At 46.2% G+C, this 13,435-nt stretch overlaps 4 protein-coding genes across 4 annotated transcripts in view; 2 read left to right on the top strand and 2 right to left on the bottom strand.

The window, feature by feature from the left end:
- Positions 1-1,056: 1,056 nt before the first annotated feature.
- H257_14527 (hypothetical protein) lies at positions 1,057-1,994 on the top strand. The gene is made up of 2 exons (XM_009842366.1): positions 1,057-1,743; positions 1,791-1,994. The coding sequence occupies exons 1-2, from the start codon at positions 1,067-1,069 to the stop codon at positions 1,951-1,953; spliced, it is 840 nt and encodes a 279-aa protein (XP_009840668.1). The 5' UTR covers positions 1,057-1,066; the 3' UTR covers positions 1,954-1,994.
- Positions 1,995-2,670: 676 nt separating this feature from the next.
- On the top strand, positions 2,671-8,320 carry H257_14526 (hypothetical protein). The gene is made up of 18 exons (XM_009842365.1): positions 2,671-2,877; positions 2,923-3,399; positions 3,935-4,038; positions 4,089-4,245; positions 4,552-4,647; positions 4,771-4,923; positions 5,064-5,104; positions 5,156-5,294; positions 5,679-5,747; positions 5,799-5,933; positions 6,223-6,345; positions 6,391-6,490; positions 6,560-6,627; positions 7,121-7,241; positions 7,331-7,438; positions 7,699-7,768; positions 7,858-7,987; positions 8,047-8,320. Exons 1-18 carry the CDS (start codon positions 2,689-2,691, stop codon positions 8,257-8,259), a joined length of 2,493 nt encoding a protein of 830 aa, XP_009840667.1. The 5' UTR covers positions 2,671-2,688; the 3' UTR covers positions 8,260-8,320.
- A 795-nt stretch (positions 8,321-9,115) lies between these two features.
- Positions 9,116-10,851, bottom strand: H257_14525 (S-adenosylmethionine:tRNA ribosyltransferase-isomerase). Its single transcript, XM_009842364.1, has 4 exons — positions 10,586-10,851; positions 10,191-10,518; positions 9,768-9,875; positions 9,116-9,715 (listed from the first exon to the last, which is right to left on the bottom strand). The coding sequence occupies exons 1-4, from the start codon at positions 10,784-10,786 to the stop codon at positions 9,300-9,302; spliced, it is 1,053 nt and encodes a 350-aa protein (XP_009840666.1). The 5' UTR covers positions 10,787-10,851; the 3' UTR covers positions 9,116-9,299.
- A 591-nt stretch (positions 10,852-11,442) lies between these two features.
- Positions 11,443-13,435, bottom strand: part of H257_14524 (hypothetical protein) — a gene marked incomplete at both ends in the record, with an annotated part of 4,468 nt that continues 2,475 nt past the window's right edge. Inside the window, one exon of the mRNA XM_009842363.1 lies at positions 11,443-13,414. Within this exon, the coding sequence (XP_009840665.1) occupies positions 11,443-13,414 (1,972 nt within the window). The remainder of the gene's footprint in view (positions 13,415-13,435) is intronic.

Here is a 13,435-nt window from a genome sequence, read left to right as displayed (position 1 = left end):
GCAACTTTTCTTGGAAAATCGGCCATTTTATGCCATTTTTCGTGGCATCCAGACCCGCCCTAATTGTTTCATGCGTTATCACAGCAATGGGAGGTTAAAGGTCCCAAATCACCCGGATAATTTATACGGATACGAGCCACATACAAAAATCAAGATACGTCTCAGCGGCACTGCTTCCACGTAAAGATACCACTAGGTTAAATATCTATTTCTGGACCAATTCATCACAAAATTTGAATCTGAAACGTAGAATTTCTTCACCACATTGAAATCTGTCGATTATACGTCTCAATTTGCTGCAATTTTGAGTAATGAATACGAAATAGAAGTCAGAAAATTTTGTGAAAAGTTGGTAGTTTATAGGTGACGTGCATCATTGTACTACTGTTTAGCCACACCGAAGTTCGCCTGAATATTGCTTTACTTAACCAATCAGAATCATGGCTTTCACAAAGGTTGTCAAAAATCAGTTAATTGACCAATCACACTTCAAGATTTCGATTCTACTTCGATTCGAAGTGTGGCTTAACAGTAAATTCCTTCGTTCACTGTATTACTGTACCCAAATCACTTTGATACCATAATTATTTGACAGCCAATCACGAATGCAATGAATACAAACAAATTGGATTCGTCGACAGATTTGAAATCTGGCGGTGTGTGTTTCGTGAGGAAGAGCCACGAAAGTGCTAAAAAGCGTAGAAATCTCATGCTCATTGTGAAACAGCGTTTGATTTATTCGCAATGATACAGCATGATGGGGAACAGCTCACCTTTGACAAAGAAGCACAACGACGTGTCCACAGATTTTATATTACTGGTAACTTTAACAAGAAGTCTTGCCGTGTTGTTGACAAATTTAGAATTCACAGTCAACCAACAACAGTACACCGGCTATAACGTCGCTTGTAAGATACCTAAATTACAATTAATAAACATCGAAATACTTATTGTTGCACTCTATACAAAACGCCATACTAATTATACCTTGCATATACTAATAATACTATCTGACATAAACTGATACTACACTTTAGCAAATCATTCATTTGCACAATTTCCATCAATGTCCCATTCCGAGGTCCGCACATCTGCCCCGCGCGAAGCCGCGTTGGCGCTGTTCACTGGCAGTTTCTATGGTGGCGTCCACACAGTGGTCGGACATCCCCTGGATACGATCAAATCTCGCCTACAAATGGACCCGACGATGCGCAACGCTAGCGCATTGGACGTGGCCAAGTCGCTGTGGAAGACCGACGGCCTTCGTGGGTTCTTCCGTGGCTGCGTGCCACCGCTGTGGGGCTCAATGGTGTACCGAGGCATCATGTACAGCGGGTACGAGTTCTCGTTTACGTTTATCGAGAAGGGCTTCCCGGACGACCACTTTCTCAAGAACGAGCTGTCGCCTTCGTTCCCCGTGCGACCGATGGTGGTCGCGTCCACCGTGTTTGCCGCGTCCTGCCGCGGTATCATTGAAAGCCCCATTGAATACGCCAAGGTCATGGGCCAAATGAAGCAGCCATGGGTCCTGACCCATGTCTACCGAGGTGTCCTGTGGCAGCTGCTGCGCACGACAGCGTTGCTGATCCCTATCTTTTCCATTTTGGATGTGGCGCGCCGAAAGACGGACCTCACTAAGACCCTTCCAGGCAACTTCGTCGTCATGTCTGGCGCGTGTGGGGTGTCGTACTTGTGCTGCTGGCCACTGGAGACACTCAAGAATTTGGCCCAAACTGGCATTGGGTAGGATACATCCCTCATGGAAACCAGACTAACGTCTATTAATGCAGGGGCAACTCGCTCGCGGAACGCATTAAGTACTTAGGCGGATGGCGTGGAGTATACCGAGGTGTGTGGCCTGGCACGATTGCTGGTAGCACGCGCAACGGCGCCGGGATGGTCGCGATGGTGTTTGCACAGAAATGGGCCACTGACCTGGGCCTGCGGGACTAATAGAAATAATGTACTATTTAGTATCAGTCGTTTTCGTTTCCTATGATTCCACGTAAGGGGCCCGTAATACTGTACTGCGACACACATTTGACTAACTTCTTTGATTTTTTTCGCATGGGAATATTTCAATGAAATGATCCAGTGAGAGCACCCACTGGAAATTTTTGCCAAATGAACTTCCAGGCAGAATTTCTGACAAACCTTTATACACTCACAACCATCATCAGGGAAACGAAGCCAAACTGTCGCGTCACGACCCAAACTGATGTACTGATGTAGATCCCATAAAGGATATCGCCTCTCTCCCCCTCGATGAGAACGCGTGCAGCACTGAAATGACACTAGTAGTGCATGGTGTTAAAAATATTGGAGCTGGTTCAGGTGCAATATGCTGATTTGCAAAAACTCAGGGTCACTCGAATATTCCAATAGATTTGTTGGATTATTTCATTGGAATATTCCCATTCGTAAAATCACTCTAACGTTATTAACACAGTAGTAGTGTTGCCGCCATGTACTCCATTACTGTACGTAGCACATGGCAACACCGATCGAGACTATATACTATTAATAGTACCGGGAGGTCACTTCTTCAGCTTTAATGTCTATGACACCACATTGTACTACTAGTATTAATAGTATAATGTTGTGATAGAATATTTTGCCAAAACCAAAACTCCGGATACGTGGCAGCTATTCCGGATAAGGATTGCATAACGGAGCAGGATCAACACCATGTCGGACGCAAAGCGTCAGAAAGTGCATCATGACGCCGACGATGGGCAAAGTGAAAGGGATAATGCCGCGCAGAATCCATTTAGCTTCCCGTTTCCTCCATATTCCATCCAAGAAGACTTGATGAAGCAGATCTACGACACTATCTCGCAGTCCAAGATCGGCATCTTCGAGTCCCCCACGGGAACGGTTGGTTGTGAGTTGCGCTGTGCCCCTCAAGGTATCGTTGTGTAGGGCAAGTCGTTGAGCTTAATCTGCGGTGTGTTGACTTGGTTGCGCGACCATACCGATGCTAATGGAGTGCTCTTGCCCGACAAAGCGGACGAGGTCGCAACCACCGACTCGGCATCGATCGAGCCGTCATGGATGCGCAACTTTCACGCTCCAGCGCAATCCACCTCAGAACGAGCATTGAATGACGTATGTGCCAAATTGGCCGAGATTCGAGCAAACCCCACGCATAGTCGCATTCGCGACACGCGGCTCATGCATGGAGCGGGCAGGACTCCACATGGACCAAAACCAAGCACTACCCCCACTGGAGCGACAAGTGGAACGAAACACGATGACGGCGACGAAGTGCACATCGTTCCTGCCTACGAGAGCGGCAATGACGCGGCGAAAGACGCAGGGAGTAGCGACGACGACGACGACGACGACGATTCGACAAATCGCTTCAACAGCGAACCCACCGACTACAATGTTGTCCAGGTATACACGGAGGCGCGTGGCATCAGTTTTTGATATAGTCTTCTTTTACCCAAAATTTGGTTGACTTTTGTGCTGATTCTTTGCCAAATCTATCAATCGATTCTTTGAATTTTGTATGTAAAAAGGTGTTTTGTATCACACTAATTCAAGTTCCACACTAATTTGACGTTGATAGTGGTTTCCTGCAATCTGATTGGCTCAATTCTTCTGCCGATGATTCTTGTGTACATTTGGTTGGGTCGATTCATTCTCCATGTCGCTCCAGTTTACGATAAACACAACAACACTTTGAATAGTCTAGCTTTCGAGTGAAATTTCGTGGTTTCTCGTTGGAATTTAAATCGATTTGATTGGCTACCTCAGATGAGCTTAAAATTATTAGCCAATCAAAACCTTCTCAATGAAATTCAACCAATCAGATCGATTGTGGATCAATTTTTGGTCGGCGCGATTCGATTGCACCCCAAATTTGTATCAAATCGACAATATATGAGTACTTTATCGTACTGTTTCTTTCGTAAAGTACGGTCAATAGATATTCTACTGCAGTCGAACGCATTCGCAACTGAGCCAATTCATGCAAGAAATCAAGAAAACGTCGTTTGCTAAGTCGATTCGGACGCTGACGCTGGGGGCGAGGTACGTGGCGTGCTGGGATTGGTTCAATTTTGTATCATAGAGAACCGTAGAAAGTCGTTGTGCATTCACCCAGACGTTCGAAAGCTCACGTCGGACACGGCCATGACGGACAAATGCCTCGACTTGATCCAGTCCACCAAAACCAAAGCCCCAGGCTGCCCCTACAATAAACGAACCACCCAAGTGCATTTCCGCCACCATGCCCTGGTACGATTATTATTCTCCATACCTTTTCGTTCATTTCGAGTTCACGATACATTGTGTGTATTTTTACTCGAAGTGTCCTCTGGTTCAGTTGGCTGACAGTGTGAATTGAAATCGAAAGACCTTCGAAATATCCTATAAAATTAAGTTTCAGAGGTATTTTTGGGACTAAAGCACAACATGCATTCTTATTACCCAATCACAGTGCAACCTTCAATTTTTTTAGCCAATCATAATGTTTTGCTGGATGTGTGATCATATTGGCAAATAAAGACACTATATAAGGCGATGTTTGTTTGATGTATGTAGGCCCAAGTTCAGGATATTGAAGAGTTGCACGACCTCGGCCAACAAATGTCCAGTTGCTCGTACTATGGCACGCGGTCGGCAATCCCCCTCGCACAAGTAATAACATGTGTACCTTGTCTTTAGGTTTCAAATATATAGTTTGACATGTCTAACATTCGTTATATATATATATATATATATAGGATCAATCTATGACTCGTATAATTGAATATAAAATAGGTCATTGCGATGCCATACTCGATGTTGCTGAGTAAATCCACGAGGGAATCGTTGGGTATCCACATCAAAGGCAGCATTGTCATCTTGGACGAAGCGCACAACATTGCCGATGCAGTCAACAACACGTACAGCGTCACCGTGTCAGGGCAGCATGTACGAACCAAATATATATATACTATTGTTATATTAGTCAACTTGAGATAGTATTTATATAATACTATCTCAATTTGACTAGTATAACAATAAGTATATCTCAATTGGAATCGTATATGTTAACGTCGTCCTTGTTGTAGCTGATTAAAACACGCCGCCAAGTATGGAGTTACTTTCAGAGGTACTAACTAGTAGAACGAGTTGCTTTTCACGATTCCATATATCGTTATAGATATGAAAAGCGACTGCAAGGGCGGAATGTGTACTACATCAAGCAACTGTTGGCGGTGTTGCAACATTGCCACAAGTTCCTCACGTCCAAAATATCGTCGTCCAATGCTATGTTTACCATCACCGACTTTCTTTTTGAAGTACGCACATTCGATCTATGTATATATATAAATGCATGTAGTAAAGCTGTATTTATATATATATATATATATATATATATATGTAAATACATGTAGTAAAAAACTGTATGTATATATATATATATAATATAGTAAATGACTGTATTTATATATATATATATATGTAGTCAAGAACCGTATATATATATACATGTTGTAAAGGACTGTATATATACATGTAGTAAATTACTGTATTTGAATATATATATAAATATGTAGTAAAGAACCGTAAATATATATATACACGTAGTAAAGGACTGTGCATATATAATATATACACGTAGGATTGTGAAGGACTGCACATACTATCTGAAATACATCCACTCAGTTCCGGCCTAATGTTAGGCGAAAATGGACAACATCAATCTGTTCAAGATTCAGCAGTATCTAGAACGAAGTAAATTGGCGCAAAAGGTATGCATAAGACAGTGGTACAGGACGATATGTTTAACATTTCTGCGATAGTTGCTGGGGTTTGTAGCAACTGAAGACGGAGGCGACGGAGTGACGACACACGTGTCTCCCTTGCGAACCATCGGAGCTTTTTTCATGGCGCTGACTACGGCTACTGCCAACGGCCGCATCTTGGTCATGCAACAAGTACGTAAGTGTTATAGATGTCCGTGGATAAAGAAATATCGTATAATAGTACTTTACAATGTTATATATATATATATATATGTCGTGCGTACTGCAACACGAAAATGTGTTGGATTTGTTGGTGATTCAGCTTAAACAACACCATTTATATATATGAAACAGTATGTATTTCTGTTCAGTTATGAAATAGGTAGACCTGTGAAACTGTATATTTCCGTGTCAGGTCTACCAATTTGTGTTTTACGTCTATCCTGATATGTTGACATACGTACATATGTCTTTCACACAGGAAAAGGAAGATGGCGGAAAGGAGAATTGCCTCAAGTTCATGCTGTTGAACCCAGCGTTGCACTTTGCAGACATCGTCGCAGAAGCAAAGTCTGTGATTTTAGCTGGAGGAACCATGCAACCTGTATGTACCTGTCTCGTTGGCTGGCTTTAAGACTTTATGGCGTAGGTATCTCAAGTGTTGCATTCGCTCCTCTTGGGCGTAGATCGTGAGCGCATTGACCTGTTTTCATGCGGTCACATCATCCCCCCTGCAAACTTGACTGCCGGTACGTCCGTGCTCCATATTGCAAATCGTGTATATAATATATTTCATCTTATATAATATATTCATCTAGTCGCGCTGGGTGTGGGGCCGACCAACACGGAATTGGACTTTACGTTTTCCAAACGGAATACTCGCCCCGTACGTTGTTGAGTACCTATATTGTCGATTTGATACCAATTTGGGGACCGGGTGCAATCGAATCGCGCCGACCAAACCGATCCACAATCGATCTGATTGGTTGAATTTCATTGATAAGGTTTTGATTGGCTAATAATTTTGAGCTCATCTGAAGTAGCCAATCAAATCGATTTAAATTCCAACGAGAAACCACGCCACAATACGAAATTTCACTCGAAAGCACAATATGCCATGAACATTTTCTGTGCTTTTGATAGGTGGACTCGGCTGCTGCTTTGAGAATATTGATTTTTAGTCTTATTATATATATATCGTTTAAAGTCGAACATTTTAATTGGGGTACACTACCCTGATCGACGATTGGTTGGCATTTCTCTGTAATTCGCGTAGTTTGATTGGCTAGATTTGTCTAATTGTACATACATTTTGCCAAAGTCATTCAAGGCTACTCGAAAGTGAAACGGATTTGACAAGAGACGCATATGCTTGCTAGATCATGGACGAAGTCGGACGGATTGTGCTCAACCTCGTGCGCGTGGTGCCTGGGGGGGTGGTCGTGTTCTTTCCGTCGTATTCGTATGAAAACCAAGTGATCCTGCATTGGAAATCCACAGGTGCCGCGTATATATATATATATATTTCCTATGTCCCTTGGTTCATGTTTAAAGAACTATTGGAGAGTAACAACTAACAACAAAACCAGGCGTGCTGGCAGCTATCGAAGCAAAAAAGATGGCCTTCCGAGAGCCCAAAAGCACGGCCGAAGTCGACGCCGTCTTGACGTCGTATGCAGCTGCCTGTCAAGAATTTGGTAATGTTACATTGTTATTGTATGTTCTAGTCAATATTTCCTTTCAATAAACCAACAATCGCTGGACCTTCGACATATGATATATAACATTCGTAATATCCAATCATATTGCAACCTTCATCCTTTTTAGCCAATCATACTGCTTTGCTGGTGATTTCAACAATTCACCAAAATTGCCAAATTTTCTTGAAACCCTCAATATCACATGCATCGAAACAACCCCAGAATCTCATCCTCTACTTGTTTTTGGTTTGTGATAGGGGCGATTCTGTTTAGTGTCGTGGGGGGCAAAATGTCGGAAGGGATCAACTTTAGCAACGAGTTGGCACGGTACTTTGACATATAATTTACTCTATCGTCACGTATATCATCGATGGGGTAAATTTCATTGTAAATGGTGTATTTGTTATTATAAATAGTTGCGTGGTGATGGTGGGGCTGCCGTATCCGAATCCACACGACCCAGAGTTGATGCAGCAAATGGAATACACGACCAAAAGTGTCTCGGGGGTGTCGGCCCATGACTTTTACTCGAACCTGTGCATGAAGGTAACAACAACATACAGCTTATACCATTAAGCATCACTTAACACGGGTATTATTGTTAGGCAGTGAACCAGTCCATCGGGCGGTCCATTCGCCATCGAAACGACTACGCTAGCATCATGTTACTCGACCGCCGATACAACACGAACGTCATCCGGTCGCGACTTCCGAAATGGATTAACGACCGCACCGTCACCTACCCGACATTTGGGCCTATGATTCCGCACCTCGTGCAATTTTACAAGCAGCATCGCCCTGCCAACACGACAATTTGAATCGCAACCACAATGAATAATCGATTCTATCGATATCCTGCTATCAGGAGACGTGTTTCCATGGAGTATATTGTCAAAATTCGTTCCAGTTTTAGGGCTTCCGATTTTAATGTTACTAGTTACTGTAGAATGAAACGAATATGACCAATGTGTTTTAGAATGTCACCCTCATGATGTCAAGTTTTAACCAATCGTCGATCAGCATAGTTTGGCCAAATCAAAAATATGTTCATCTCTAAATTTGTATACTTGTACACTTACATTACGTTTTGCCTGTCAAATCGATTCTCGAATCAGTGGTCCAGTCCAAATTTCAGCGAAAAGGATAGCACCCGCAGTACCGGTAGTTAAAATAACGTTTCCTACTATTGTCAAATCGATTCGAAACTGGAGCCGACAGCAGAATCGAATGTCATAAGAGAATGAACTAAAGAACGGCCTATTGTGCTTTCGAGTGAAATTTCGTGTTGTGGCGTGGTTTCTCGTTGGAATTTAAATCTATTTGATTGGCTACTTCAGATGAGCTCAAAATGATTAGCCAATCAAAACCTTATCAATGAAATTCGACCAATCAGATCGATTGTGGATCGGTTTGGTCGGCGCGATTCGATTGCACCCCGTCCCCAAATTTGTATCAAATCGACAATAAGTCAATCAAATCAATAGCTTGGATTGGCAGAAAATTTGACAGGACATGATTTGATTGACTTAGGCCGTTCTTTAATTAATTCTTCTCCCTCCGCATTGGGCAAAACCACAATTTATATACTAATCTTTGTATACTATAGTTTGTACTACGTAGTACAATCTTAATAGATCAAATGGATTCGAATGCTATTTCACTCACAAGTCCAAATTTGGGTAACATGAACAGTACTACTTCGAAGTACCAGAACATTGACATTATGTTTTGGAAACAAATCCACCGTTTGACGTTGTTATACACTTTCAGTGTATTTCTCGGGAATATCGATCGAGCTTGGCACACAAACCGACAGGAAGGCCGTGAAAACACTCTTGTGGGGGGGGGTCCGTGCTTCTTACAACACGAGCATGCCGTCGCCGTACGAGTACCAGAGGTAATCTCGGTCCAGGGCTTCCTTGTAAATGCGGTCAATCAAGAGGTCGCGGGAGCCCACCATGGCCGCCGTGAGGGTGAGCACCGACGTCTTGGGGTAGTGGAAGTTGGTAAACAGCCCCGACAGGACCTTGAACTCGTACGGCGGGTAGATGAAGATTCCCGCCTCGCCCGACAAGTCGGCCGGCGGTGTGGGGGCGCGGAACGAGTCGGCGCATGTTTCCAGCACCCGCGTGGCCGTGGTGCCGACTGCAATGACTCGGCGTTTTTCTTGCAGGGCTTGGTGGATGGCCGCGCCGGCGGCGACGCTGACGTGGTATCGTTCGCGGTCCATCTGATGGTGCTCGACGAATTCAGTCGAGAAGCTGCGGAACGTGCCTGTGTCAATTTCAAAATCAACAAAACCCAGGAAACAACAAGAAGAACGAACCGTATCCCACGTGCAATGTCACACATACGTGGTGAATGCCAGCATCGTGCAATCGGTCGAGGAGCGCGGGGTAGAAATGCAAACCGGCGGTTGGGGCAGCGATCGCGCCTAGAAATCATGGGGGGAGAATAAGCATGAAGGACTTTGAAATGAATACATACATAGATATATCGAGTCGGGTAGAAAGAGATGTCAAGTCGATTCGAAATTCAGACATTCGATCGACCAATCAAAACCCAGCACACGAATCAAGTGACCAAACAAATTCAACTACCAATGCAACACCGAATTAGTGTTTAACTGAAATTAGTGTGATACTGGACGATCTTTACATACAAAAGTCAGGACAAGGAATCGATCGATAGATTTGGCAAAGAATCAGCACAAAAGGCCAAATTTTGCATCAAAGGACAATATATGTACCGGGAACTTGGGCCACGGAGGTCTGATATGCCTTTTCGTCTTCCTTGTCGGGAACACGAGCGACGTATGGCGGCAGCGGCATTTCGCCAATGCCGGCCAAGTATTCATGCAACGGCCCCGACAGACCAAACAGATTGCCGCGGTGGACTTCAGGATCGCCGCCGACAAGTTCGTCGACGCGGAATGTCAGACCCCCAGGGAGGGAAAGCACACTACCCACGTCCACGCGGGTGTTGAGAAGGACTTCCATCGTGCTGGTCACGGCACAAAGCGGGTCCAGGAACAGAAAAGACGTGCAGTCGCCCACAATGGGTTCTACGAGGCGCACCTGTTGGTCGTGGATAGGTCAGTGGACCGCCATCTTCTTTTCACCAGGTTTACGTATAGGTAGGTACCTGAGCAGGCACGACTTGTGTGTCGTTGAGCACGAGCAGGTCGCCTGGCTGAAGCAGCTGCGGTAGCAACTCGAACGTCGTGTGCTCGATTTCATCGCGCTGCTTATGGTACACCAGCAACTTTTGGCTACCAAACGCACGGGGGCGTTGCGCAATGCGCTCTGGGTCAATGGTGAAGTCGTATAAGCTCTTGGCACTCATCGCGCGTAGAAGGTGATTGATGGATGATAGGTTTACGATGGGTTGATTGATGAGCAAAGTACAAGCCAATCAAATCTGGCTGGCCACAGTTTAAAAATATGGGAACGTCGTTATCCGGATGATACTACTTTTGGGTATATTGTGAATTCGCCTGGTTTGTCGAATCAAAATTGAATCACGCCGGAGTTCTGATTGGTTGAATATACTTGTCCTTGCCCCAGAGCCAATCAAATCCACTCAAAAATGGATTAGCCAATAGCGTCGATTCGTGATTCGACTATTCGTATCGAATCCAACAATACTCTTGGGCCGACATATTTCGACCGGATGTAATTATTCTCAACCGGCTCTTCCTCTCGATTGACGGTTACGCGCGCGGTTTCATCATTTCAAATTTCGTCCGGAAAGGCGCAAGACTCCGCTCCCTCGGCACGGCGACAGCTTGAGGAGGCATGACGGAGGTACGTCGCCCAAACACATGAGGTGCAGGATGACTGACGATGACACGTGCTTATGTGAACTTGTGATGCATTCTATCTCACTCGATGGAGTTGGCGTTGTTGCTGCATGCAATGGACTCACTCGCGACATATGAAGTAGGGGAGAATCAAAGACATGCATATGTTGATTTGAGGTACCACTACAAACAACAATGATTATTCAGCGTTGTCATCGCGCCAATGTTCGACGAGATTGGTGAAGATGCCCTTGGGGTTCTTGAGCAGTTGCGCGGGCGTGTCGTACTCGGCCGCCGATCCCTTGTCCATCACGAGGATGCGGTCGCTGTCCAAGATGGTGTTGATGCGATGCGCAATCGTGAGGCACGTGCAGTCCTTGAACGAGTCGCGGATGCTTTCTTGGATCAGGCGGTCCGTGTTGGCATCGATCGACGCCGTGGCTTCGTCCATCAAAATCACCTTGGACTTCTTCAGCAGCGCACGGGCGATGCAAATCAACTGCCGCTCGCCCACGCTGAAGTTCTGACCGCGCTCGTCCACCTTGTCGTCCAACGCTGTCACGGCCTGGTGCAGATTCGCACGCTTGATAGCCGTCCAAATGGCGTCGTCTGCGTACCGGTCGAACGGATCTAAGTTGGACCGGATGGTGCCTGAAAACAGCACCGGGTCCTGGGGAATGATCGACACTTTGTCCCGGAGGTCGTGCAGACCGATCGTCGAAATGTCCACGTCGTCCAGGGTGATAACTCCGCCATCTAACTCCACCAATCGCATCAACGCCACAACCAGCGACGACTTGCCAGCACCCGTACGTCCAACGATCCCAATCTTCTCGTTGGCGTTGATCGTAAACGTCAGCTTTCGCAACACTCGGGGAAGGCCTGCGCGGTATCTCAGGTCCACGTCCTTAAACGTGAGTTTGCCTTGGGATGGCCACTTGGCATTTTCCAATTCCAGTTGCTTGATGGGCTCGGCCTTCAATTCCGCCTCCACTTCCATCGTCGTGTACGCGTGGATACGCTCGACGCTGACCATTTGGGTTTGGATGGTGCTCAACATGCGGACACTCCAGTTGAGACTTTGAGTGACGTTGAACGCATACGACAGCGACACACCCGCCAACCCAGCAAAGGCCACGCCAGCGTTGGCTTCATGGCCCAACACAGCAAACAGCGCTGCCGCCGTGGCGACCATCGTGCCCGCGAATTCCAAGCGCAGCGCGAGCCAGCAGTTGGCACTGAAGTTCAAGAAGTATGCGCGCTGGTTGCGATCGAGCATGTACTCGTTGCGAGCGGCAAACTGAGGCTCGACGCCAAAGGCTCGGATGGTGGGAAGGCCTTCCAGCGTTTCGGTGAGCAAGGCGTACACAGGGGATCGGGAAATGCTGTCCAACCGTTGCAATTCCCGCGATGTCTTGATGAAGTAGCGCTGGCTGGCATAGTACAAGATGCCCAACGGGATCAAAATGACGGAAAACCACGGTGTCACATATACCACAGTGCAAATGGTCGTGATGACGCTGAACACCGTGCCGAACAACATGCCCCAGTTGGCTGGAATCGTCTCGTCGATCGCGTACACGTCCTTGCTCATGCGGTTCACGATGCGGCCCAACGGAGTGGTGTCGAAGAACGACATGGGCGCACGAAGCACTTGGGTCAGCAACTGGTTGAACATGAGCGTGGACCCACGCAGACCCGTCACGTACAGCGCCAGACTTTGCACGAACATGAGCGTGATCACTCCCACGTTTAGCCCCATGAAGATGTACAGGTAGTAAAACTGACTGTGCGTCGTGTCGGCCGCGCTTTCACTCCAGTACGACAGCCAAAACGTAGACGACAAGTTGGCGCAGTTGGTCAGGATGTAGAAGAAAATCACCATGAAACCCATGCCCAAGCCACCACACGCATCGATCCACACCTTGTACGTTGACCACGGCACGTCGCCGGTACTGCGGTCTTCGTCGGAAATCAAAGCGGCGTTGGCGACCTTATCCGTGTCCACGTCGCTGCGGTTGGATTCGGTGCGTTGGCGCGCATCATGTTCTCGCTCGTCTTCTTCCTGATCGTTGTCACGAGGGACGTCGGTGTCGTCTTTTTCCTTGTCGGGGGCTTCTTGAACGCTTTCCATCATCTTGGCCAAGACCCCGTCGACCTTGTCCACCAAACTCTGGTACGCTCCTTGTTCG

Source organism: Aphanomyces astaci (genome assembly GCF_000520075.1).
Source record: "Aphanomyces astaci strain APO3 unplaced genomic scaffold supercont1.58, whole genome shotgun sequence".
Classification (NCBI taxonomy): Eukaryota; Oomycota; class Saprolegniomycetes; order Saprolegniales; family Verrucalvaceae; genus Aphanomyces; species Aphanomyces astaci.
Note: the sequence above shows the minus strand (reverse complement) of the source record. Positions and strands in the feature narration are given on the sequence as shown.

Excerpts from the sequence above, each read along its gene's own strand:
- H257_14527 (XM_009842366.1), top strand. The coding sequence starts at position 1,067 with ATGTCCCATTCCGAGGTCCGCACATCTGCCCCGCGCGAAGCCGCGTTG. Across the intron at positions 1,744-1,790 it reads TTGGCCCAAACTGGCATTGG|GGGCAACTCGCTCGCGGAAC; the intron begins GTAGGATACATC and ends CTATTAATGCAG.
- H257_14526 (XM_009842365.1), top strand. The coding sequence starts at position 2,689 with ATGTCGGACGCAAAGCGTCAGAAAGTGCATCATGACGCCGACGATGGG. Across the intron at positions 4,039-4,088 it reads ACGCTGACGCTGGGGGCGAG|AAAGTCGTTGTGCATTCACC; the intron begins GTACGTGGCGTG and ends AGAGAACCGTAG. Across the intron at positions 7,988-8,046 it reads ACTCGAACCTGTGCATGAAG|GCAGTGAACCAGTCCATCGG; the intron begins GTAACAACAACA and ends TATTATTGTTAG.
- H257_14525 (XM_009842364.1), bottom strand. The coding sequence starts at position 10,786 with ATGAGTGCCAAGAGCTTATACGACTTCACCATTGACCCAGAGCGCATT. Across the intron at positions 9,876-10,190 it reads CTCCGTGGCCCAAGTTCCCG|GCGCGATCGCTGCCCCAACC; the intron begins GTACATATATTG and ends CATGATTTCTAG. Across the intron at positions 9,716-9,767 it reads GACATTGCACGTGGGATACG|GCACGTTCCGCAGCTTCTCG; the intron begins GTTCGTTCTTCT and ends AAATTGACACAG.